Here is a 26,789-nt window from a genome sequence, read left to right as displayed (position 1 = left end):
GACCCAACCCCACTGAATCGGTACCAACCCTTCTGAAACAGCCCATTTCAGCTCCCCTGGCATTGCACAATGTAATTATTCACTGAACAACTATTGGTTTTTGCTTCTGACAGTTTCGCTAGGAACTTCCGTGTTGTCAGTGATGGAAAGAAAATCCATTAATGACTTCCTCTTAAATTTATCAGCACTTGGGCTGCTGATGCTCCTGCTAGCTGGCAGAAGGACAACTGGCTCCTCGGGGCATCTGGGCTGAATAGCCAGAGGCTGTCACCAGTGTCCCTGAACAATGACAACTGCCTGTGTGAAAGGTGGTGCTCAGGCCCTGTTTACTGATAAAGCCACCCTATTACATTGAATGCCCAGGAGCAAGTGCAATGAAAGGAAAGTGGGTGGGCTCTGTGAATACGCAGTTTGTGTTCACCCTCTGTGCCTTCATCTGCTTTTGCATTGCTCCCTGGGATCTGCTTCCTGCTCCTCTTCATCTGCTTAGAAACATGTCAGTGTCCCCAGAGGGAAGCAGCTCTTCCCTCCAGCATCCCTCAGCACAGCTAAACAAGCAAGATCCCCAGCAGGGCAGGGAGCCTTTGTGGTGCCTGCCCAGGGGATGGGGGAGGAAGGAACCCATTCCCCTGGGGTGCTGGTTGGCAGCAGCTTTTCTTCCAGGACAGAAGTTTTCTTCCCAGCAGAAACCAGGACAAGGTCACAGCATCTCAACTCCAGGGGCTGCCTGCTCCTGGTATCTTCCAGAGCTGACGTGCTCTTCCCCAGGAGTTGAGGACTCCAAATTCCAGCTGACATCCAGGAGTTTTTATGGAGTTTTTTAGCTCTATATGCAAACAAAGCTTGTGCTTGATGCCTGAAGTGAACACGTTATACAGAATCTGGGAATAATTCATTTTTCTTGGTAATTTCAGGCAAGATTAATAAAACCAAAATGGCCATGTAAAACCAAAATGGCCATGTAAAACAATAATTTATGCTAGAACTGGGGGGTTTTAAATATAAAAACCAGCAGTATTTTTTTCTGGGGCATTCAGCATGCCCCTGTACAAATAGGTGTCATGCTCAGCCTGGCCTCCTCCCAATCTTGTGCTGGTCCTAACTATGCACTGCAGGGCTGAGCTCCTACACTGGCTCGTGTGAGAGCCAATAATTGCATCAGATCTAATTAATTACATGTTATTGTAACTCTGAATCTGCATTTCTTCATTTATGCTGGATGGAGGCACTTGCATTTAAAGCAAACAGCTGCTTTGGCTTGAAGGATGAATGTTTAATTCTCAGAGAGGGAACATACAAGTTGTTTCACCCTCCTTGGTCTCATTCTTTGGCCAGAGAGAAAATTTAAGGTTACATTTTTTCGGAAGTATCTGACTTGCTAAATGCACTGGGACAGAGTGAACCCCTGACAAGTTTGGAGGCTCTGCTTGGCTTGGTGAGTCAGCAAAAAGTGAGATCTTCAAATCCAACCTTCAGGGAGGGGCTTTCACTTCTCCTTTGGTCATGGGACTGATCCTGCTCCTGTTCTTCCTTCCACTTTGTTCTGGCTGATTTTTAAAGGACAAAGCCAACTTGAAACCTTGCTATTTCCAAAAATGTAAGTTTAAAGTAATTCCTTGCCAGCTTACAGCTTTACATCTCGTTGTTTTTTTTCCTGGTTGTAAAGAGGCTCAGCTCTGCTGCTGCTGGGCGACCTGCATGAGCCAAGAAAGCCAAGCAGGCAGGAGCGCCCAGCAAGCTCTCCCTGCTGCTGAGTGCCCTTCCTCCCCTGGCTGCCCACCTGCTGCACCACGGAGGCTGTGGGATAACTGTCAGCGCTGACAGTGAAAAAAGCACTTTTTCCCTGAATCTCAGAGTTTCAAAGAGAGCTAACATCACTCCAAAACCTGCTTCAGTGCAGATAATTTAAGCTTGAATGTATCCTTTGAACTTCTCTGCATGTTTGTCTTCTGATAAAATGGCAGAAGCCTGCCATGTAGGCATTTGGTGTGATTAAAAGCTCGTTGGAGCAGTTTTGGCAGAGGGGGTTGGGGAATGCTGCTCAGGCAGCATTTGACATGCCATGCATGTTTTGCCAATGTCTTGGAGGTGATCGGGAGGAGGGAGAAGTGATAAACACCATGTGCTTTCAGTTCAAGCATCTTTGCCCTTGAAGAAACCCAGCCAAAAATCACCCCAGCTAGGGAAATGTGGATACAGAATCAAGTAGGAGATTTGATTTCATTTGTCAGATGAATTATTTTATCCCTTTCCCACTCAAAACAAGGAAATCTGCTTAATTATGTCCTTAAGAGCATAAAGCTGTGATAGCTTAGATACTTTTTGACAGCTTATTACAGTGCACAGCCTTGCAGATTTCAGTGCACAGAGGGACTGTAGACTCTAAAGAGATTTTTGGTAGCCACTATGGTATGTTTTTTCACCAGATAGTTTCTACTGTCCAGTTCAATTGACCTTTAGATGTCTCAAGAGTTTTCATTTCTTCCCTTCCTATACAAGCTGGTCAAGTCTCAGAGGTACAGAAAGAGTAGGGATGAGCTATTTTACTGAAGTTTTTTGGTCACCCTTGGAATGTGTTGTAATAGCTTTGTTACCATTTCAAAATACAAATATCCAAACTGGACCACTGTTGTTCCCAAGGTCTCCACTGCTAAAAGAGGTAAAGGCACAAACCTGTTTGAGCCTACCACTGTCACTGGAGCAATGGATATGCAGTCAGAGAGGAAACTGGAGCTCAGCTGTGCCTTGTGTTCTCAGTGTCCATCATCCATTCATCCATCACCACAACAGAGAGGCTTTGAACCTTGATAAATGCTAGGGATTAATTAATTGTGCATTTCAAACCCATGGAAGCTGGCATGTAACCTTCATCATATAAAACTCAATGTCCTCCCAGCTTCTGCAGCAATAAAAATAAAGAACATCAAAAAAACACCAGCCTGACTTAGCCTGGAACATGCTGGAGAGCCACATGGAAAAATGGAAGGTCACATTTAAGGTAGAACTAGCAGCAGGTGTGGAAAGAAACACAAATTACTGTGGGCAGAAACTCAAGGAAGAGCATAATATTCTGGCCCATTTTGCTTTGCAGAATAACCACGGTGCTGCACAGGATATACACAGAGAGATGTGCTCCAAGAACCGCTGATCCACAGCCAAGTCCCGCTTTGGACATGGACACAGGGCTCCCAGCTCAGCCCATGTGTATCTGAGCGTGGGGGCACCCTCAGGTGCACAGAGTTACAGCACACTTGACCTTTGGAGGGTTCCTCTCCTGTGCTCTGCGGGGCTGGACCTCACCATCTGCATCTCCTGGGTCAAGCCGCTGCCTCCGTTACTCGCCGAGGTGCTGAGGTGCTGTCGCCAGTGCTTGCTTAAATGCCACTGCCTCCACTTCCTCTGAACTTCCAGCTGAACCTAGGTAGGAAGGCCACAAAATACTTAGCTCAGCTAGTTTATGTTGGAGCCCTGCAGTGCAGAGAGCAGCGTAACAGGAAAATGAGAGTGGGTTACCTTTGGCAAGGTTTGGGCTTAGTTATTTAAACCCCAGGGTTAAGGTAGGGCTGTTTCTTCAACTTCTAGTGATACTGTTGTTGCAGCCATACAACTTTCTATTTAATTGCAGGTGAAACTGTTCACAGAATCTAGCTGGCCTTAGGAAGGGTTTGGTTTAGATTTTTCCAGAATTTTAATTTTAGATATAAAATCAGGACATTTTGGCACTCTAAAGTAAAAAAAAAATCACGTAGATTTCTTTTCAAAACCACTTTTTTCTGAACCCTGTTGACAGATCAGTCAGAGTATTTCAAAACCCTCCTTTATTTCAAAGTGACTTTTTCTTAGGCACTGGCTTGCTTTTTTTTTTTTCCCTTCCAATTAGCTCTACATCTTCCAGGTTTGTATGTTTGTATGTTTCCCCCCACCTCTACCAGCAGCAGCATTTCAGAGTGCAAGTTCTAGCCCAGAAGCCTGGGAGTTGTCATGCAACTGCAATGGAAACAATCCCTCTACCAAAAGCTTTACCTTATAAAAATCCTAATAAACTTGGGCTGGGCATAGCTTTTGATAAATTCCCTCCTAAGGACTGAGTAAATAAAGCAGCCATGGATGGGGTGGCAGATAATGGTGTCATACGTCAGAACCATAGGCTGTCAGTGTGACTGTGTGAGGGATGGGGCTCCCACCCTCAGTTCCCAGACACTAATAATGTTATCTGATTTATGAAAGGGTTGCAGTAGTTGAGGGGTGAAGTTTGCATCTGGCATACAATTACCGAGGCTTGCCTGGTCTAGGAGGAATTTCAAGAGTGATGTTAGGTAGCTGGGAAGAAAACCCTCAGACAAAACGTGTAATTCATTGGGGGATGTATCCCATTGATTAACGAGGCGTGCTTCAGCAATAAAAAAGAATGTTATACACATGAAACTCACCTCACCATTAAGAAAACAATAAAGTACAGCCACAACAAAGCCCTAAAAGATAAAAGAACCGTGGTCACAGATTGCAGTTTCAGCTTTTGAATGGGGATGAGGCATCTCAAGGGAAATCAGACAGCTTGGCTTTGCCATTGGAAACCCAAGTCTGCTGCACAGTTATATGTTCTACCTCTTTTTCTTATTTTAAAGAAATAATAACTTGTCAAATATTACCTGGAATGATCCAAGAGCCAATTCAAAAAACAGCTGAATTTCCATTGTGCCGCTGCTTGCATCCTCAGGGAAAAAAGCAAAGATGATATAGTGAACCCCAAAGAGGGGGATGAGGAGGAGTGTTGACTTTGCAAGTCTCCTGAGAATGAAAACAGAGGGAAAAGCTGGTGTAGAAGGAGCAAGAAATGCTCAGGTGGCCTTGAATGTCTTATAAGGGATGTAAGGCACATACTTGTATTGGTTGAAATCACTGCTCCGTTTTTCAGGGGAGCTGAGCTTCCTCATCAGGATTCTTAAAATGTTGACAAAGATGATGAAATTAATCTGAAAAAAAGGAAAAAAAACCAAAAAAACCCAAAACCAAAGTAAGAATACAAAAGCAACCCATCAAACAACAAACCCATTATCCACTTAAACTGGCAGGTATCAGCAGAGCCACTTTGGGGAGCTTAGATCGAGCAGAAAGAATAGAGGGGTTGGGTCTGGCCTGCCTCAGTCCATTTTCCCATCCCAGCCTCTGTTCCTGCTTCTCCAGCCTGCTTGGCCACCCTGGGCTTGGATGCTGGCTGCTTTCCCTGCTGGTTTGCTGCAGCTTTAGTTATGGAGATGGTCAGGGCTTGTTATCCAGGCAAATCACCAAAGGGCAGTGAAACCAGGAGCATGGGTTTGGTCCCCTCTGGCTGTGGTGTTCTGACAGCCTCTGCACAGTCTGGCCCCACTTGGATGCCAGCAAAGGGGCAGCACTGGAGCTGTCACTATCACTTGCTAACTGGGACTACGAGTGCTCTTTGTTCCCTGCTAAAAACACTCCCTGTGGTTTGGGATCACGAGACAGAGTAGTTCAAAGTGGGGAGAGGAGAGAGTCGACACTGGAGCTCTTCCTTTTGCATTTTCCCCCTCTCGAAGGGTGGATATCAGATAAAAATGCTGATCTGCTCAGTTTGGGTGCAGATGAGGCAATAGCTGTTGCTGCTCGTTGGACCCTCAGGCAAAGAGTGGGAGTTGCAGGGGAGGTAGAGCCGCCTGAGCGTGTCTGTCTGTCTGTCTGTCCCATAGGGAGGGACCTGGGGTTGATCTGATCTGCCCTTGGCTTGCACAGCCTGCAGAGCTGTAGCCCTTCTGCAGCACCCTGTAGAGCTGTAGCCCTTCTGCAGCACCCTGTAGAGCTGTAGCCCTTCTGGAGCACCCTGCTCTGTGGCTGGCCCTTAACCCTTCCCTGGGCCGGGGGACATCATTGCAGAGGTGCATCCTCCTCATGGTGGGTGCAGCGTGCTGGGGGCATGGCAGAAGCGCTCGGGGGCGTGGGTCTCCCTAAAAAACCGGGTCTGCTGGAGATGGGACAGATACAGAAAGTCCCTGAGCTCTTTAAAGTTACCGGATGGAAAGGGAGCAGCTGTGGCCGCTGAGGGAGTCTGGAGAGGGATGGAAGTTTGGGGAAGCTGGGGAGGGAGGAGGAAAGCAGAGCTGGGGGGAGCTAGAGGTGGGGAGCATGAAGGAAGGAAATACTTCAGCGGTGGTGGGGAGCAAAGGAGGTTCAGGTCAGGGTATGCTGGGATTTTTAATGCATTAGGCCAGGGAAGAGCTGTTGGTTGAGCAGGGCTGTTCACTGATAAAACCACAGGGGAAGGGGGAGCGTTGGGATTCCTGCCGGGAGGAATTGCCCGCGGGCAGCGCAGGAATGAGCGAGAGCCTGGGAGCACAAAGGTGTTTATCGGTGCTGGTTTTCTGCCCTTTCAACTGCTGAAGGCTGTGAGGAATACAGAGATTAGATCTGGGTTTTTGAGATCTGGCTGTTTGTTTGGTTATGGGCTTGAGTAAAGCCTCCTTTGAGGAAAACCTGCAGAGTCATGCAGGCAGCTTCTGCCCTCGGTAGCTAAACAAGGCAGGATCAGCATCCTGAGGACACTTGGGAGGCGATAGCGGGTGGGGGCTGCCAAAAGATAAACTAAGATTGTGCTTTTTGTCTTGCCTGGGTCTCCTTGGCTTTTATACATAACTCAGTGGCTCCTAGCATGGGGGTTGTTTCATAAAGAAAAATAAATGCCATGACCCCAAATCACTTGTGCGGTCTGCTGCTTGTCTTGTGGGGATGCAGGGCTGCTCACTGGTCAATAGGAGCAGAACTTTAACCCACCATCTCTGCTGCCTGGGTTTCTGAGAAGTGTGCAAGTGTTGCAGTTTGTGTTTTGCAAACAAAATGCTTCTTACTGGAAACATGAAAACCTCAACCAGCCCTTGGGGTTTTGCTTGGGTGTCAGTAGGTTACTTGAGAAAACCCAATTTCTGGGGTAGGGTTTCAGACAGGCCATTGCAGCATGGTCTGACCCAGAGCATCTTCATCGGGCAGAACTATCCCAAGCAGCAGCTCCAGCCCCCTGGTACCTAAGGCTCTGAAGGAGAGTACCAGCAAATCCTCAAAACACAGGTGCTGAGTATTATACACGCCAAACTGCTCTTGTCATCACTGCTGCCTTGCACTGGGCAGGCTCACTCTGAGTTCCAATGCCTGTGCCTTAATTCACTGAGCAGTGCCTCAGTGCTGTCCACTAATACGTGATGCGTGCAGCCTGTGAACTGTTTTCATTCCTGAAAACAAAAGCCAATGGTCATGTAAAGCAAGTTGGTTTTGGCTTTGCTGAGAGAGGCATTGACCAGAAGACACAAAAGTAATTGTACTGAAATGTACAGCCACTCATTTCTCCTCCGGAGCTTTCCTTGAAACAGTCCAAAACAAGCTTCCACAAAACAGCCAAGTTCATGTGAAATCAACAGGATGTGGAAACCTGATCTTCTTCAGGCACTTGCTTCTTGGGAGGACACTCTAGCTTTTTTTGTGAATTTAGCTTTGGGGCATTAGTTACTGACTAAGTCCTGCTGAGCAGAAGTTGCTTAAGCAGTAACTCATGGGTCACACCAGTTCAGACACATGCCTAAGATCAGTTCATTAACACACTTCTAAAGCATGTTGAGTAGATGAGCTGTGACTTCACAGTATTTGAAAACACAGTTTGAATCTGCTTGTCTCAGAAAAGACTTACAAATATAGACACAACTATGGGGCCTCTAATGATCCACCAGGTATTGGCATCAGTGTTAATGTCCCAACACCTGTAAAAATAGAAGGTGTAGTCAGTTATCAATATATTGGTATCCTTTCAAACAGGTTTAGTCTGTTTTGCACCTTAGATAGGCCCCTATTCTCTTTTCTACAAAACTAATTTCTTGTTCTCACTGAGTGGTACAACATGTCTGACAGAAAACTGCCCACATGTACGGGACAGAAACAAGTCCTTCCCTTAAAGCACAAACACTGTTCAAAATTTTGAAAGGGAGAACAGAAAGAAACAAAGTTTAACTGTTCAGAAAGTTAAATACAGATTCTGAAAGCATGTGGTCTGAATTCATACCTGAAGGCTACCTCCTAGCCTTGAAAATGCTCAAATGGAATTGGAAGGTTTTCCTCGTGTTGCTCAGCTGTACCTCTCTACTCACACCCACACTAGGATGCAGGCTCCCACCACAGCAGGGTGTTGATTGATTTACTTGCTCCCAGCAATCAGAAATGAGCAGGACCCCATGGAACAGCCTGCACAGGGCCTGCATGTTCCCCTGGCATGCCAGCTTCCCCCACTCCACACCACTTACCCAATATTTTCATGGAGCTGCCGAGCAGCCGCCCATGCAGCCACAAACACCGCTGGGGCACCTGCAATTGCAAAAAGCAGTTACTGCTTCACAAGTCCATGCCAAAGGCAGAAAAAAACCCAGTTGTCCTCACTGAGGGAGAACCAGTACCCCATCCAAGGGCGATGAACCACAAGAGGAACTTCCTTTCCGAGAAGAAGGAGATCACCAGGAGAGTGTGGAGGTACAGTCCTTCCACCAGGAGCCAGCTGTAGTTAGACATGATGCAATACTGAAAGAAGACCATGGTGAGCTTGCAGCCAGCCTGAGGAAAGAGAGCATAATTAGCTCCTGCCTGGGTTTGTTCCTACCTTCTAGCAGAGACAGAGAGCTGTAAATTAATCTTGGCAAATAGAGATTTTATAGCAATTAGGGGACTAAATGGGTGTCCTTGAGACAGGGGTTCACATGACAAGAAAGCAGAGCTGGCACTCCTAAATGCATTAATCAACTGCCTCACTAGAAGAACTGAATGTGTCATGGACATTTGGATTCAGGTTACTGTCTCAGGGGAATTTCACTATTACTATCTTCCTAGTACCAGCAACACAAACATCACCTCAGAGAAGGGTATGAATGTATTGTCAATCCTTTTTTTACCCCTAAGAAAAGCAGTTGATAAAGACAAATTAAAATGTTCTCAAAATGTAATTTTTCTGCAACAAATATCCAAAAAAAACAGTGGGATAAAACAAAACAAAACAAGCCTATTTTTGTTCCTCTCCCTAATTCTTATCTTTTAGTTTAAACCACTGACCATCATCTTCAGTGTTGCTCACCCCTCCTCACTCCCAAATTTTCGAAATAGTTTGCTGCCAATAAAAAGAAAAAGGCAAAAACATTTCAAAATTTGGGCAGTCACAGACTGTCTGAGTGCAAGCCATATCTTACTATCAGGCCTCACACTGCAGTGTAAGTCAGCAATATTTAATGTGTTCTCAGAGAAGGGGCAGAGCACACCTCTCTTCCCCCATAACCCCTCATGATGAACATAAAGCTGGGATGGAGATTTCCTTCCCTGTACACAAAACCCTGCTAGGATCCTGCTGGGAAATTGAAGGGTGGGGCAAGCTGGTGAGCAGAGGGTTACCGTGTATGCCCCACAGTAATTTGTGTCCTCAGAGGAAAACAAGACTGCATCCTTGATGAAGTTGGATGAGGCTCTCAGAATGAACGAGGTGAAGAGATGCATGTGGATGTAGTTCCTTGTGCAGCGAAGCCTTCTGCAAAAACAAGAGAGAGAGATCCAGTGAAGTGACATTCCTCACCAATGTAAGGAACCTGTGGCTGTAAACAACAGGTTTCAATCCTTAGCAGTGATAAACTGACAAATGAAGAACAGTGTTGTTCTGTCTGCGAAAGGAAGACTAATGCATTTCCCAAGAGGGATATCCTAGAGAAGACCTTAAAAAGCTACAGTCATATCTGCTCCACTCAGGTACTAAAACAAGCTGAATGTTGCCAGGAAAATTGGGATTTCATGCCAATATGCTTGTTCTAGCATCCCTCCCTCCCTCCTTTCTGTAGCAACATGAACCCAAGGTGTTTATTCACACCTGGATGAATTTATTTATTCTGCCAGCACAGTGCACTTGTGCCTGCAGTGTTTTCTCTGTTAAATCTTCACATAGTCTGTGTCCAGAGGCTGTGCAGCCTGAATATAAATCTGCAAAGTAGTTTGGTTTCCTTTGCCCAGAGGTGCCGCCCTGACATTTACTGTAAGGGAAATTATTTCACTGAATAAGCAGCACAGTACAAATTCCAGGTTACAGGGATGAGTGAAGATAAGCTGCATGTCAGATTGCTAATAGAAACCTGAAACACTTTACCACAAGTCCGTGCAGTGGCACTTAGAACAAAGTTTTAGCCACAGCCTCAAGTGGGGAAAAGAGCAGCAGGGAGAAAGAAACTCTGCCCAAAGGACACTGAAATCATGGGAAGACCTCATGAGAGAGTCGGTGCAAATGCCATTTGCAACATGCATCCAGCTATGATTGGAAAGAAAAGGAGAGCACGATGTAATAAGCAGCCCTGACATTTTCTGGGAGACCAGGTTCAGAGATAAATTTTGTCACTGATTTCTGTGAAGGTTTTCAGACATACTTCAATTTTTAGCTTGTCCAGAAAGTCAATAGAAGGATTTTGTCAGCTGTGATGATCAGAAGCCCCAACCAAACACAAACCAGAGATGGTTCTCCTCACCTAAAGGAGGCCAGGACCCCCAAGGCTATCATCAATGTCACAAGGGAGGTGCAGTATCCGATGGTGTACATGGTCTTCAGGGTCATGAAATAGGAACGCTGCAGGGGAACATGTAATCACAGCTTTACCTTGCCTGCCTGCTAGAGATCAGCCCATACCAAATGAAGGATCCCTCCTCCTATTTAATGAATACATTTTCTTGTAAAATCAGCTACTGAAACTTCACTCTGAGCAACCACTTCCAATCATTTGCAGGAAGTATTCATGCTGAAAATCACCAATAAGCAATAGTCCCACCTGGGTTAAATGACAACATCAATCAGTCTCTCCTAAAAGTGTTTCTCCCCAGGGCCCCAGAGCAGCATATCTGTGCTCATGGGCTCTCAGACTCACTCTGGCCTCGTTGGTGGTGTCGTTGACATTGTAGCCACAAGCAATGTCAGGTCTGGGGTATGGCTCTGACCAGCCCTCACTTGTGCAGTTTCGGTACACAAAACCTGTGGGGTAACAATAAAAAACACAGAATGGGTTATGACCATTTCCAGTTTTATCTTTGCTGTCCTCAGGGTTCAGTCACCTTGTAGGGTTGCTCCAAGGGCCAGGAGAGTGTGTTGCCCCAGGCAGTGCTCTCTGCATAGCTGGAGGCAAAATGCAGCTGAGCTGATTCTGTTGATACTTGCCCAGTGTGCTTGTGTGGGTCACAATATTGTTTGCCCACTCAGGGATGACTGTGATGGATGTGTTTTTATTAATTGCAACATAAATAATACTGCTCAGTACATCTGGTGTTTCTTGGCCACTATTCCAAGATCAGCAAACACATGACTTGTTCAGCCACAGAGTCAAGCTCCATGCAAACCTGATACTCTGCTGGATGCTCCCACCTCCTTACTGTGGTTTGTCATGCTCCAAATAGAACACAAAACTGTAGATGGTCACAGATTTTCAGTAAGATTTAAATGAATACTAAAAGTCTTTTCCCAATACTGGGCATTATTTTACACAGTTGATTTCCTTGCTTACTTGCAAATTAAAGGTTAGGAAGAAATTCCCCTCTTAAGCTCAACTTCTGGAAAGCTGAGTACTCAAGTCCAACTGCGTCCCTTGGGGCTGTGTTCAGAGAAAAATAGACATTTGCAGAATTCAACTCATTTTTCATACTGGTATCCACAAAGGGCAGTTTGTCTGACCCTTTTCTGCTGGGATGTCTGACTTTTAGACTCCTAATGCTGAGTGAGATGAATGCCCAGCAAGCTGCACATGGCTGAACAGGATAGTTTTGAACTTATCCACATTAATGTTTGGCTCTAAAGTGGAAGTGGGAAGTCCTGCCCAACACCACTTACAATGTCACTGGAAGAAAGCGGCCCTAGCAGGCATGTTTGTTATGTGCTGAAGAGAAACTTTCACAAAGTAAAACAACTTCCCACTGTCCTAATCACATTGATCTGCCTGGTAAGAATCATACTTCAGAAACATGGAAGGAAATCTTGGCTTTGTTGGAGTGATGGCAATGCTAGCAGGTATTTAAAGGGGACGTGAAGCCAGCAGTCCTTCTTAGTACAAGCCTTGCCAGAGGGCACCATAAAAGTCCATTTTTTTCCCACACATTTAGCCATGAGGACTTTAGGGTGCCTGGCTCTAGCAAAACACCCCTGCAGTGCTGAGGAAACTGAGGGAGATGTGTATCCAGCAGTGTCTGGCAATGGTTTATCCTCTTTGGAGTCCTGCTGGAATTGTCAGGACAGAGTCAGGGCTCCTGCTCCCTCTGGGCTAATGCTGGTGACCTGGCAGCATGTCTGCACTTGATTTGAACTCACCTCTGTAAACCTGCAAGGCACAGCAAACAGGCTTAGAACCCTGAGTGGAAAGAGCTCTGGGTGTGTCCTTATCAGACTATTATTCTGATGCTGTTTTGAACATCTTGTTCCAACTCTGCATCTTTGAAAGGGCCAGGCTTGCTTTATAAGCCAGGTTTTCTATGTTTTGCTGCACTGCAGCAACAACAGGAAAAGAAGCAGCTCTCCCAAAAGGTTCTCCCCAGCCTGTCTTGGCACCCAGCAAGGGGGTGGTGTGGTGGGAGATTCTCTACTCCAGCATCAGCTATTAAGACACACTTACTTAACTTGGAGCAAAGCACTGTGCTTGTAAACATGCCTGTGACTGTTTGGTGCTCGAGGCTGTCAGAGCAGATCAGACAAGAGCAGGTGAAGTTCTGTGTGGGTGTGCACATGCTATTGCACAAGAGATTGTGCCAGGCACATCATATGGATGGGCACAAGGAAAATTTTTACAATGCTCCTGAGTTATAGGTTATTATACACACACACTGGGGAAACTGCAGCGTGCCCCACTCAGAGCAGACTGGGTGTCTGCAGTCTGTCTAAGGATTTGGCTTGGTGTTTGCTGGTACTTTGGAATTGCCTAGGCAAGAAGGAACTCTGGCTAAAGGGATGGCTGTGGAACTGGGGCTATCTGATGTGGCCTTTGCCTCTGAATCCTCACAATTGTCGCACCTTCCTTCATTCCTTGCCTAAGACACCATGCTCAGTTCTGTTACTCGATTCCAGACAATTTTGTTTCTTGGTCTGCTATGTAGAAAGGGACCAGACACTCTGGGCTGCAAATCCAAGTCTAGAAGTGAGCACAGAGACCAGGGTTTGGGCAGAGCTCAGAGCCATCCACATGGCTTAACATATGGGCCTTTGGCATTTGTGGCTGCCCATCTGCTTTGTGAGTGGTGAGGAGAGAAAACCTTTGCTTTTCTTTTGAAGCAAGCAGATCTTTGTTTTTCTTTTTCAAAATTGTTCCAAACAGGGCAATGACTGTAGCAGTAAATAAACTCTGGAGTCACAAGTCCACCACAGTATAAAACCTAAGAAGATAAAACCAAAGAAGAAGATGGCCATGAGAATGAGGTTAAACTATTGCTGACTTTGACCCAAAATGCCAGATGCAGAGACTGAAATAAGATGCTAATGATGATGGACCAGGTCTTGGGTCTCTGTTTTGAACACTGTCACTCTGATTACTGTTTCTCAGCTTCTTGATAAAGAGGGCAACTAAAGTTTAAGCTGACTATCTCCAAGATAAGGGAGCGAACATCTGAGATGTAATTATGACCTTTGGATGTACAAATTCCTGCTCTCTTCCCCGGTGAGCAGCCAGAGGCAGGGAGCAGTTCCCTCTAGTGGCTGGACCAGCGGGGATTTCAGTTCCTGCATTTCAGGGCCGGGATCACTGTGCTGAAGGGGATGCCAGACGGATGGTTTCCTCAGCGATCTAAGCCTTTGTGCAGTTTATCCTTTGGCTTTAAACCAGCTTAAAGGGCTCAAAGGGCAGATAATGTTCGTGTGTACAAAAAGTAGGAGGGTTTTTATTTTAATCTGAGTGGCTCATGTCTGATTTCATTTAAAGAGCACTAAGTGCTTCTCCTTTGAGTTATATAATCTTTATTAGACAATCTAATACTTTGTCTCCTGTTCCTCCCTCCATAAAATGAATCTGTCTGCTTTTCTGTGAGTACTGGACATCATTAATCTGTGCCCTATAACTGAAGAATGCAAAACCTTCTTCCCATTTGAATCATTAACTCCCGAAAGAGAAACATAAACACATTTCTGAGGCATTACTGAAAAGCAGAAATGAACAGAAAGCAGGATTACTTAATAGCTCATGATTACTGCAGTCTGTTGGGAGTAAATTTCACTTCATTTCTAGCTTAGATATACCAGAAAAAAAGGACAAAAAAAACATTGCTTGAGCTCACTTCTGTTTGAGTGAATTGTTTGGTGAGCCATGAAACCTGAATTTCCACGAGATTATGTGACTTGTATGGGTCCTGTCACAGGCAAGAGAGAAATCCCCAGAGCAGATTTCCTCTTAATGAAAGCAAAAAAAAGGGATCTTTTCTGCCTGCCTAGCTGGATGTTTTGCCAAAACTCATGTGAACCTAATGCTGTGTGAAGTTTTGTCCCCATCAAGCTCCTCTGGGACCAGCCACTGGCTCTAGGAGTTATTAAAAGGGAAGGACAGAAATAAACACAGAGCCTGAGTGGAGAAAACCCTTTTCCTTGAGAAACCATGCTGAAAACCTGATTTTCAGGATATCATTTAATTCCTGCACTTTTTTTCCATCTGGCTAGAAAACACAAACACTTAAAAGATCTTGTTACTTTAATTCAGGCTTTTTCATGTCCACCTTAGAGGGGGAAACAAACCTGCTAAGTAACTATTGTTCTTTAAAAGAAGGAGAGAAAAATATTCATTTCAAGTTCAGACCTGAGCGTGGCATCTTTGTAAAGAAATAAAAAATAAAGTGTTTAATAAATAAGTGTTTAGTAAAAGACATCTGGGTGAGAAAAGCATCATTTTAGCATTACCTTTTTTCCCAGTCAGCATCTGAAAGAATTCAGGGCAGTGAGCATTGACAGTCTGTCCCACAGAGGATGAAGGCCAGCAGCTCATGTTGTCCCACATTCCAGCACATCTGCCTGTGGGGGACAACAAGGGAATACCATAGAGCATCTCCCAGGGACACAACACCATGAAACTTCTTCCAGCAATGAGACACTGGGACACATCTCCAAGCATCTCCCACGGACCAAGGCAGCTGCAGGAACAAAGATGCTCAGTGCTCTGAAAAGAAAGCTGGATGAGACAGAGCAAGTCCTGCCGAGACCTGGATAGGACAGAGCAGGTCCTGATTGCTTCAAACCAGCCCCAGCAAGTTCCCAGACTTGTCCCAGTCTTGTCATTGATCCCACTGGTCTCTACTAGACACACAAAGTGTAATTAGAGCAATTCTGAACTTCACATCAGGCCTTTTGCTACCTAACTGTTTGCCGGTAACTACTGAATGGCCCTGGAAAGATGAAAGAAATCAGATGGGAATTTTTAAACTTATTTTCACTCTTTCTAAAGCTTTCACTTTGAGTCATTCTAATGTTTTGCTTACATAATATTTTTTTTAAATATGAAAAAATGCAACTAGATGACCCTGCTTGAGCAGGGAGGTTTGGCCAGATGATCCACTGGTGCCTTCCAGCCAGTGATTCTGTGACTAAAAAGCTCCAGGTTGATACTTAAACCACAGATCACTTAAATCACAGACTATTCTGAGTTGCAAGGGACCCACAAAGAGAGTACAACTCTTAAGTGAATGGCCCATTTGGGGATCACACCCATGCAGACGTTTTAGGACTATGCTCTAACCAGCTCAGCTAATCTCATCATACTGGGGAAAGGATAGAGAGGAACAGCATCATTTTCTTCCTTTCATCACCATAAACACTCCTCTCTTTCACTGTGCTCAGGCTGCAGTGAAGTGAACAATGCCATCAGACCACTCACTGAGCTTGGCTGCCCAGACTCACCCCATTTCAGTTAGGTGCTTATTTTAAGGATAGGCTTGTCATGGTCCCCTCTCACAGTCAGGGAGAGAGGGAGACTTTTCCAGCTGCACCCTCAGCTTGACTGCATTGCCTTCTGGCAGGGCTGGTAGAGATGCATCAGGGAGCTCATCTGGGGGCCAATGGAGCAGAGTATGATGGTGATCTCTACTTAGACATCTTGCTTAGGTGCTGGATGCTGGCATGGATTAATTTTGGCCTGAGGTGCAGAGTGTTAGTGCAGAAGATCTACATTTGATCTCTTTGTAACAAAGGGAAACTGCAATCCTACAATTTCTTATTTTGCTCGTCTCCAGGTACAGGCTGAACTCACCCAGATTCATTCCCTTTTGCCTGCACTCCCTGTCAATGGTTTTATCACAGCCTTCTTTGAGGTTTCTGCAACAAAGGGGGGAAAAGGCCACTGGGGCATGCCAGGACTGTGCTGTGCCTGCTGTATCCGGGCATGTGCCGTCTGCCCTGCATGCTCCCTGGAAGCCAAGGGGAGGAAGTGCTGACCAAGCACTCTCCTCAAACACTTCACGCTTTATAAGGCCAGCCTCCATTAGCCTGACAAAAATATTTATATTTCTAGAAATGTATTGATTTCCTTCTGTGCGACAGCCCTAGTGCCTGAAAATACAGAGCTGTTCACAGCCAGGGCAGCTCCTCAGCCCTGGTGTCCTCCCTTTGCCAATGTTTATAAGTCTTGGAAAGGATTTACTTCAAAGCAAAAGCTTAAAGGCAAGCAAAGCTTCACCTTGGGTGATATATACGACTTAACGTGCTGCATTGTTTGGTTTATCGAACCTTCATGCCAACACTACAGGCACAAAACCCCAAAATCAGACCAAATTTACAGAAAAACCTGGAAAAATTATGGTGCTGGGTGGTTTCCATTCAGGAAGAGAAAACAAAAACCAGCCAAGCTATTTCTTCTGCAGGCAGGCTTCTTGCCACTCCTCATAGCTAAACGCTGGAGTCTCCCACCCTCGGCTAGATAAAGAGCCTCAGGGTGGAGACAAAGCACAGCAACATCTCCCTCACAGAGCCCTGTGCTCTTTGGGATGTGCCTCAAGCAGCACTCAGAGCATTCTCCCAGCAGCAATACACAGTGTCACCATGATCAGGGGTGCCAGCAGCTTCCCTACCCTGCTCCTTGCTCCCAAGAGAACTTCCTTGTCCTCACTCATGCACTAAAAGGAGCATAACTGTGACTTGGGTTATGTTAATATTACACTGCTCCATTTCCCAAGCTAATGTTATCATAAGGGCAGAGTCCCTTTTCCCTTTTACTGCTGGAGGATAAGAAACACCCATTCTCAGGCACTTGGTGCCTGATTCCCCAGCAATGAATTCCTATGTTTGTGCCATCTTCACAGAGATGTGAGCACTGCAGCAGAGATGGCATGGTGGGAGCTTGTCCCCTGCTTTGTCCATTTTCCTGCCTGTGCCAGTCAAAGCTTCTGGGGCAGCTGCAGGAAGGACAAGGTATGGAAGGTGCCCCACACCCTGCAAAGCCACCTTTATTCCTCTCTGCATGACCCACCAAGGGTATGCACTGAATTCCTCAGCTTTGTTCCTCTCTTCTTCAAACTGAAATCCTTGTATGGGGTTTTTTCCACATGGACTTCAGGCCTGCAAATTCCTTAAAGGCTGGAAGTATTTTCAGGTGTGTTTTTTCCCAGAATAGAAGCATTACTCCCTAATTCACCAAGGTAACAAAGCTCTCTTAGAGTTTGATAGAATTTTAGGTAGAATTACCTCATTTAAAAATTCCAATAATGAAAGGCCTTGGGTGAATTTTAAGGTGTGGATCCAGTTTAAAGTTGGATTAAGTCTCTGCTGAGAAGCTACTATTTGACTGAGATAAAACAAGACCATCTGTAAAATGGTACTGCCTGCTAATGCTAGTGCAGGTCCACACTGGCACGGTCCTGTGGAGTTTTACTTGTCTGCATCTGCTGTGGAGCTCTGGTGCCAAGGAAACACAGAGCTGAACATTAGAGCCATATCACAGGATCAAAGCAGAAAAATAAATAGGCTGACAAACCAACCTGCTCTTCACTGAAGGAAACAAACTATACTGAGTTATTAATATCATCAAACTTCTTACATGCAATGAGGCAGATCTGCCTTGTGGAGTACCTGGAAGTCTGCCATAAGGTATCCTGTCACTGCCACATGGCTCTACTGCCCTGAAGCTGTGCTCACACCCATCAGTCTGCAAGGTACAGGCATAAAACAGTAACAGAGAAAAATGCAAGACATTCTAAGAAACCAGGCAATAGACCTTCCCTCTGAGTTCTGTCCTTGGGCCAGGTCATAGTGAGACTGTTCTGTGTCTCCAACATTCTCTGTTAGAGAGGAAGGCTTTGAAGCTAAGAAAACACCTTTACTAACTCTAGCTCCACATGGTAGCCTATCTGTGGGCAGGACAGCCTGCGCACAGCACATCTATGGGAGCTCCTTCCCTTCTCACGCTGGTAAGAACCTTGCCCATGTTACAGTGCACAAGTCACCCAGAATCAGTTCAGTGTGTGGGATTCTGTGAGTGACACACCCCCATCCTCAGTGGTGATGGCTGCTCAACACTAAAAATAGTCACATGTGTTGTCTACACCCAGTGTTCTCTCTGAAATGCTGACCCAGCAGCTGCCTGGGGGAAATAACACGCAGTTCACAGGCAAGGCTTAATAATCCCTTGCACATGACCCCAGTTGCTCAGCTGTGAAAGCAAAGCTGTCTACATGATGAGGACTCAGTACCGCAACTTTCCCAGGCCAAAAAGCTCCTTTGTACGATGATAAATCCTCGCTGAAATTCAAGAACTCTGTTAGGTGACAGTAACTTGGAACAAGGAGGAAGCAATGAGGACCTTCAAGCCATGTGATTGAAATGTTGGCTGCTGGTCATCATTGATTTTTAAGGTAAACATAGTTAAGTAAATTTGCAGTTGCCAGGGTGACTTTTTAAATTATCCTTTTCCAAGAAGACACAATTGCAATTTGCAAGATTTTGTTGCTGGTGTGTTCCCTAGTTGTGAGGATTGCAGTCAAGCAACTGGGTTAGAAAGTTCCCACAATTGTTCCTGTCACAGTAAGGTCAAAATCCCACTCTCAAAGCCTTTTAACAGATCTTACCTGTTTTTCTGCTCTTAAAGGAGAGATGTATTACCTATGGGAAGGGTTGCCAGGGTATCTGAGTTTGAGGCACCCAGTTCATGTGATAGCAGGTTTTATCATGTGCATTTGTTCAGCCTTTACCTGAGCTTAGGAGCAGATCATTCTCAGTCGTTCTGTTCCTTGCCTCCAGAGAAAGAGTCTCCACACACTTTTCTTCCTCCCTTTTCAGGACGCTCAGAAGGTCACAGACAGGTGGAATAGCTTTGATCTACAAATTTTAAAAGCAGTGGAATCACTTTTCCTCTTAAAACTTATAAAATCTCAACAGAATCTATCCTTTTTATGCTCATATTCCCCATGCAAATTTATCACTTGATTGTGAGCAATATTTCCTTGAAATACAGACAATTTTCCCAGTTAAGTCTGCATTTAGGTAGTAGCAGCAGGCGAACACAGACTGAGTTTATGTCTTCTCCCTTTTGCTGACATTACTGACATTGAGAAAAATGTGTTATTCTGCTAAATTAAGTACATGAACAGGATGCTCTTCCAAAAGACTGCAGAAACATCCAGGACACTGCTGGAGTCTCCTAGAGTAACAGAGAATTAATCACTCACCCATGGCTGTGTTAAACCATACACCTGGCAGGTCATTTTCCTGGGCACAAGTGATCCAAATATGCCCACTGGTGGCAGACCACCCCAGCCTGTTTCCCTGCTACCATCTGGTAGCTGCAGGAGCCCACCTGAAAGCAGAATCTCACCCAGATTTTCGTGAGAACCTAGATGGCAATTTGTCCTAAGGTCATTTTCATATCTTCCCAGCCTCCTTTCTCATAAAACCATGTGGGAATGTTAATATTCACTTAATCTGATTATAGCAATTTATGTGTGTTTATGTTTTATGCAGCTGGACCAAAATCAGTGAAAAAAACAAACAGCTACAGACCATTAAAATGACAAATATTGAAAATCATTACAAAATTATTTGCAGGACAACGTCTTAACAGTTATGTTGTTCAGAAAAAAAGTATTTTTACCCTTTTCAGGGTAAAAGTTATTTTTACCAGTGTCTATTCTTTTTGACACAAGAAACATGAATGTAAGTGGATGCCCATTACCATGAATTAGATAAATTCTCTCTAATGGATAAACCCAAAATACCTAGAAATTCTCACTATGGAACTTTTATGTACATATACATAAATGCATATGTATGTACATGCATCATGAAGAGATTAGAAGCCAGTAATCAGGCTCTATTAGCTGAAAATTATCAGATAGACTTTGTTTATGTTCTTTGTTCAAGAAAGTCAACCCTGCAGCATCACTTTACTGCTCAATCTAATAAATCTTGTAGTATTGCTGATCACTTTCAGATTAGATTTCAGAGAAAGAACAATCCCTGAAAACCTTGTAATGAGAACTATTACTTTTGTACAATTAAATTTTAGCTACCAGACATTAGAGACAATATTCCCACTATATTGGCTGGAAATTTTTTGAGTATTGTATTTCTGAACTAAGTTTGATATTTTCAGCAGTGTTATCATACCTCACCTAATTGGTCTGGTGTATAAACTTGTGTTTAACTTCAGTATCCTCCTTCCTTGTCTTTGTGTGTCATGAAATAAACGAACTAGAAATCACCTGGTTTTGTACAATGTAATAAATTTTCTGGAATCACACATGCAAAGACTTTATATGAAACAAACTCTTTTCTGATGCCAGGATTTGAATGCTGAGCATTTGAAGTGGCCAACACAACCAGTCTGGGTTGTTAAGATGATACTGAACATATGTAAAACTAAATGCTAGGAATCATATTAACAATGATCTCAGAAACAGGGGAACACTCCATCTTAAAAAAGCCTTTACATTGTGTGGGCACTGCTTTCCTTTAAGAAATATGGGTCCTAAGAAAGTTTTTGTTTTACAAAAATTTAAATTCTGTGTTATTTCTTTATGACTTGAGTGAGGCCACACACTTTTAGCACACACAGTTGTGAAGAACACTCTGATGATACAATACAGCATTACTTTCTTACACTAAATGTGTTGTTCAAGCAGGACTACAGCATAGGTAGTGCCTTACAATTACTGTTTTACCCCACAAAGTGATGTCCACCCCATTCTTTAATCAGCTGGACACCCCTTCCTGGGAATAGAAGTGCAACTAACAGGATTTTTACCCAGGGAAAGCAGAGAGCTTCCAGGTGTGGGTTTAGAGACCTTGTTTTCCACCAGGCCTGTCCCTGAGCCAGTCTGTGCCAACGCAGGCATCCGAGGCAGCAGGCGGTGTGCGCGCTCGGATGTTTGCGGAGCGATGCGAACGCCGCTTCCCATGGCGCGGCCGGATAACCCCACTCTGCCAGCAGCTGTGCTCAGTCTCACTCGTGTTTACCCTCCACAAGTGGGAGCAAACAGCCTGCCCCCGCTGCTGGAGAGCGAGGAGGAAAAGGGGCTCCTCTACGTGCTGTTTCTATGTCTCTTCCTAAACAGTTCCCTGAAACAGTTGTGATCTCCTTGACACTTCACCAGCTACTAAATTAACTCTATCCCAACTGAAACCAGGACAGAGAGAAAACCCTCTTCATATTTTGTTAAAAGACAAGATACCAATCCCATTCCAAATAGAGATAACTGTGATTAATAGATCTCTAGAACAGGCAAAATTCTGCAACATTGACAGCAACGGCTAACACAGTTTTTAAAGTGTGAAAGGAGTGAATCTAAACGTTATCCAGAATTCACAGCCATTTCATTTTAAAATAAGTGGATTTAGTATAATAAGAGGATTTAAGTAGCAAAAGATGCCTGGCAAAACCAAACAGGTATTTTCAATCACTAGAAGAACCAATGGAAATAGGTGCTCTTGGGGACACTCCGAGCAATGACATCTATTTACAAAGTCCTTTAGGTAGTACTAAGAACAAGAAACCAAAATTACAAGAAAACAATCACAGTCACAATTTTTATTGCAGAAAATCATCAAAAGGCAAAAGGTTTGAAGATTGCATCCACCCTGCAATTAAAATGTCTAGGCAGAGCTCAGGTTTTCTCACAGTTGGAGCCAAATTCCCTGCTGGGACAAATAAATTGATTTTTCTATTTGTTGCAATGAAACTGTGATTTGATCCTGTCCTAACTTCTCACACCCAAGCTAGACATATTTCACCCCTTGTTTTATATGCATTCAAAATCTGAATAACCTGAGCAGCACCTGGAGATCACAGCCCAGGTTCCACTCTCCTTTCTGTCTGCTCCAAGCGCCTGGAGTTCAGCAGTGACAATCTGCCACATAAATCTCAGTAAAGTGATAAAGCTAAAAAAAAGAAGACAAACTTTGTGTTTTAAACATTGCTTCACATTCCTTCAATCTGAGTCCAGGGAGGCACTGCTAGATGTGGGCAGTGCCCCTTAAGGAGTTGATTGCTGGTGTAAATCAGTAAAGCTTCTCTGAATGGAGTTAAATCTTATCTCCTTCAACACAGTACCTGCTGTGTTTGTCAAAGTGTGCTAGTAACACTTCTGTCTTTATAAAGGTGTGGAAACTGAGGCATCCAGCATCTAGTCATCTGGCCACTGTCAGTTAGTGCAGGAAGCAGCAGAAGCAAGAAGAAAATTTAAAAATCCCAGATTCTACACAGATCTTTTTGAACAGAGACACCACAACTTCATGGAATAGAGGTGCTCAACATTACTCAGCTAACATGTGATTCCATGCAAATGGGAATAAATAGATATGAGCACCTACCGGGACAGTTGAAATCCAGAAGATCACCCAGATGGTCCACATAGTCAATTACAGCCTCTTTTCTTCATGCCTCATGCATCAGAGGTCAGCAGGCTGTTTGTATGCTCTCCAGTGTGGCTCCTAGCTCTTTTCACTTCATCCTTTTCCCTCCTTGCCTTTTTCCCTTCCCAGTTTTGACCATCCTTAGCCAATGTTTCTCTCCAGCTGCTGAGCTCTAGAGAGCATCAGCAGTGACAGGACCCCCCCTCCTCCTCTGCAACTCTCCTCCTCCTTTGCAGAAGCGTCCCAAGAATTGCAGCACTTCTCTTGAGCACATGTTCCTACTGCTGTCTGCCTCCCTTCCTGGCTATTATTCACTGTTATCGATGGGTGTCGCTGGGCAATGATCGTTCCTCATGCTCCCACGATAAGGGACCAAGCAGGACTCCCCTGTAGGATGTCAGCCCCACAACGGCAGGGGCAAACAGACAAGGGGAAGTACAGCCCTGGAATAAGTGCTCTGCTGAGAAACCGAGTTGGAGGAATGTGCTTCAGGCTGCCTGCACTGCTTTCTGCTCCCGATAGCTCTGCACATGCTTCCCACGGGGAGCACACGTCCCTGAGAGGCAGAAAGCAGGAAGCCGGCAGAGCCTGCTGCAGGTGAGCCAGCTGCCTGCATGTCCCACCAAGCCCAGTTGAACACATCTGCCAGAGCCAAAGACAACTTCTTGTCTGGGATAAACAGGGAATCTGCTCTTCCCTTCCAGAGAGGACTCCAAATATTCCCTAGATTTCATCTTCTTATCCAGCATCTGAAGAAACAGCCAGTCTGCATTTCATCCAAATGCTATAGGCTGCAAGGTGTCATTGCATTTGGATCCCACTGGTACCTTGTTTCTGGCATGTAGATTTCAGACATCCTGGCTTTCCCAAAGATAGTTCCTTGGCAAGTCCTCTCACCTGTCAGCAGAGCACTCTGTTGTTCCTGGTTTTGTTTCTGTGGCAAAACTATTGTAAAGGGGCTATGTGCTTAGCTGGGTGTGAGCTCCCAGCTGCCGAGGCAGACACTCCAAACCCTTGCTGGTCACATTCACTTCTAGCACAATACTGAATACAGCTTCAAAAAAGAGCCAAAGTTTGCACTGTGTATACCAGGGCTCTTTCTCCAAGCACAGCAGTCCTCAGCTTGTCTCAAAACATCATTTACCACCTATTCCAATTTGCCATCACCAGACAGGTTAAATTTAATGAAGTGCTGTCGAGAACACAGATGTGCTCCAAGTTTATGAGTAAAGTCAATGACTAGGAAAAATATATGGCTAATTGCCTGTGCACTGAAAATCCTGCCATTGGATTAAACAAGTTGTCTGCTGAGCAGCACAATGAAGGAATTTGGGCTGCCTAGCAAGTGCTGCCCTTTCCATGCCTATCCCGACTCCAGTTCATCTCTATATGTGCTCATGAAGATCACTGAGTTGCAATGCTCCCTCTTTCCCTGCACACCAGCCTCATCTCTCCCCACAGTCCCAGCAAGCAGCAGCATTTGCTGAACCCCACACTGGCTCTGTCCTGCTCATCCAGCACACTCACACAGCATCCTTTCTCTCACAAATGCTTCAGTCTTCCTTCCCCCAGTCCACACTTAACTTGCAGTGATTTTCATTTCTCGAAGACATCTGCTTCCCCACAGAGTTTGGTTGAAAATATCAAAGGGTTGAGCAAACAGTTGAGAGGGGGTCTGAGAGGCAGACAGACAATGGTTGCTGTATAGTCTGAAGAAACCACATTGACAACACTGCATCATCTCACTGGGGCGCCAAGTCCTTCTCTCTCTTCCTTTGGCTGAAGGAATATTTTATTATTCCATTCATATTGCAGCATCTTCCCCTGAAAGCCAGCACTCTTTCTTGCACTTATGTAATTGAGAGAGCTTTGCTTCTGAATGTACTTTGTAGTGTGGCACTTTTTCCAAAATAGGCCCAGGAGTCTGGATTTGAATACTAACAGTGTGAATTAATATTTTGTGATCGCCCCCCACTTTATTCATATGCAGGGTGAGTGTTTGAAAGAAGATGGATGCAAAATAAAACCTGGGGGATTCTCACCTGTTCAAACCATTGCTTGACTCACAGCAAATGTCAGCCCAGTGGGACAGACAGGGAGAGCTGGGAAACCTAACAGCAGCAGCAGACTACAAAGAATTATTACCAAGATTTCACAGAGCCCCAAATGAGATGATTGTTTAATGAAGCAATAGCTGTGTGCATTTGCTTTTATACCTACTATGTATACCCCTCATAAATTTGTCACAGCTGGAATTTCTTTCAAGTCTGCTATCTGAACCAGGAAAGAAACATCTGAATTTGCTCACACCATTTCAAAAGACTTTTCACTTTAACTTTAGGAGTAAATAAAAGAAATTGCTTTGTACTATTCTGATTGTAGGATTGTTTACTTATCAAACACTAACCAACTTTGATTGTAAATATTTATTTATTAATACTTAAAAATTCCATTAGTGCTTGAAACAACTAAATTTTCTCCTCCCTTTGCTAAATAATTAAATTGTTTGCAATGACTTTACTACAGCTTGACAATCAGGCCAAACATTTTTCATCTGACATTTGGAATAGAGAGACGAAACTGAGGCGAGAATCACCTATTTAAACCCTGCTTAACATTCTTTATTTATATCAGCCTTCCCAAGGAAATCTGAAGGTTTGTTGGCTGACAACCCACTCTTTTCACCTACCTTTCCCACTTATTTTGCTGTTCCAGGAAACTTTACAGAGTGCTTCTCCAGACGTGCATCATGTTCAGACCCTCTGATGTGGAAGCAGACATGGTTTTTGGTTTGCACTCAGCTATCACTGTCCAAACAGACTGATGAACATGTGAACTGTGAGGAGAAATATGCTCTATTTTACCCCTATGTTAGAAAAACTGAAAGTGAACAATTTTATTCTTAGAATATGAAAGAAAAAACCTCATTGTGGAAACAATTCTGGCTTTCTATATTAAGCCTATATTTAAGACATCATGTCAAGGGTATAGGAATAGTTTTTTCTAACCATAAGCAATTACATCTTACTAAGTATGGGAACTATGTTCTGGGATTTGAACTTTATGATCTGAAGCTTTTCTTGCTTACATTTTTATCCAAAATGAATGCACCACTTTTGGACACATTTTACCCCTGTGTTAGAAAAACTGAAAATAAATTATTTCATTCTTAATCCAGATCACCTCTCTGAAGGGGAAAGGAAAAAAAAAAGGAAGAAAACTTTGTTTTCTTTGCTTTCCCTTCTCCCTTGTACCCATTTAGGGGAAAACCCTCATAATTTATGGGTGGTATGAAAAATACACTGAACAAAGGTTTCCAGGAGTACTTTCCAAGGGATGGTCCTTTAATGCTCAAAGCAAGAACACAAAAGTGAGGAAGAAAAAGGAGACGGGAGGGAAAGCGAAAAAGAGGGTTTTTAAAAAAAACAATATTGTAGTAAAACTTTCAAAATCTGTTTTGAACCAAGTAAGAACAATTTAGGTGTTAATAGATGAGAGTTTTTAAAGGGAAAGAAGTGCCTCTGCTCTGTCTGTAGCCACACTGGGAATACTGAAAAAGACGCTTATTGGGGAGAAGTAAAAAAAAAAAAAAAAAAAAAAAAATTAAAAAAAAAGGGGGGGAGGGGTGTCTTTTACTCTTTTTTTGGATACTTTTAGCCGTCAGAGGAGCCGGAGTGCCGCTGTTGGGATCCTGCCCAGCCCAGCCGCGAGTGGTGCGGCCCAGCGCGGCTGCCCCGTTGCCGAGCGACCGCCGCGGGGCTGCCGTGAGGGCAGGGCCGGGCAGGGCCGGGCCGGGCCGGGCCGGGCCGCGGGGCTCCGGGTGGGCAGACAGGGAAAACCGGGCTATGCCGGGGCTCCGGGTGGGCTGACAGTGAAAACCGGCCTGTGCCGGGGCTCGGGGAGCGCTGACAGTGAAAACCGGGCTGTGCTGGGGCTCCGG

General features: G+C 44.6%; 1 protein-coding gene across 1 annotated transcript; it reads right to left on the bottom strand.

Moving 5' to 3' along the window:
• Positions 1-3,240: 3,240 nt before the first annotated feature.
• On the bottom strand, positions 3,241-23,032 carry SCTR (secretin receptor). Its single transcript, XM_054277967.1, is given in 15 exon segments — positions 3,241-3,417; positions 4,431-4,472; positions 4,650-4,788; positions 4,882-4,973; positions 7,688-7,757; positions 8,295-8,355; positions 8,445-8,598; positions 9,424-9,556; positions 10,536-10,633; positions 10,929-11,032; positions 14,918-15,028; positions 19,192-19,318; positions 22,808-22,906; positions 22,909-22,965; positions 22,967-23,032. Coding segments are annotated over 15 exon segments (1,530 nt in total).
• Positions 23,033-26,789: the final 3,757 nt, after the last annotated feature.

This window comes from Melozone crissalis, unplaced genomic scaffold (assembly GCF_028551555.1).
Source record: "Melozone crissalis strain CALT ecotype California unplaced genomic scaffold, PUWL_Pcris_2 ptg000023l_1, whole genome shotgun sequence".
In the NCBI taxonomy this organism is placed as follows: domain Eukaryota; kingdom Metazoa; phylum Chordata; class Aves; order Passeriformes; family Passerellidae; genus Melozone; species Melozone crissalis.
Note: the sequence above shows the minus strand (reverse complement) of the source record. Positions and strands in the feature narration are given on the sequence as shown.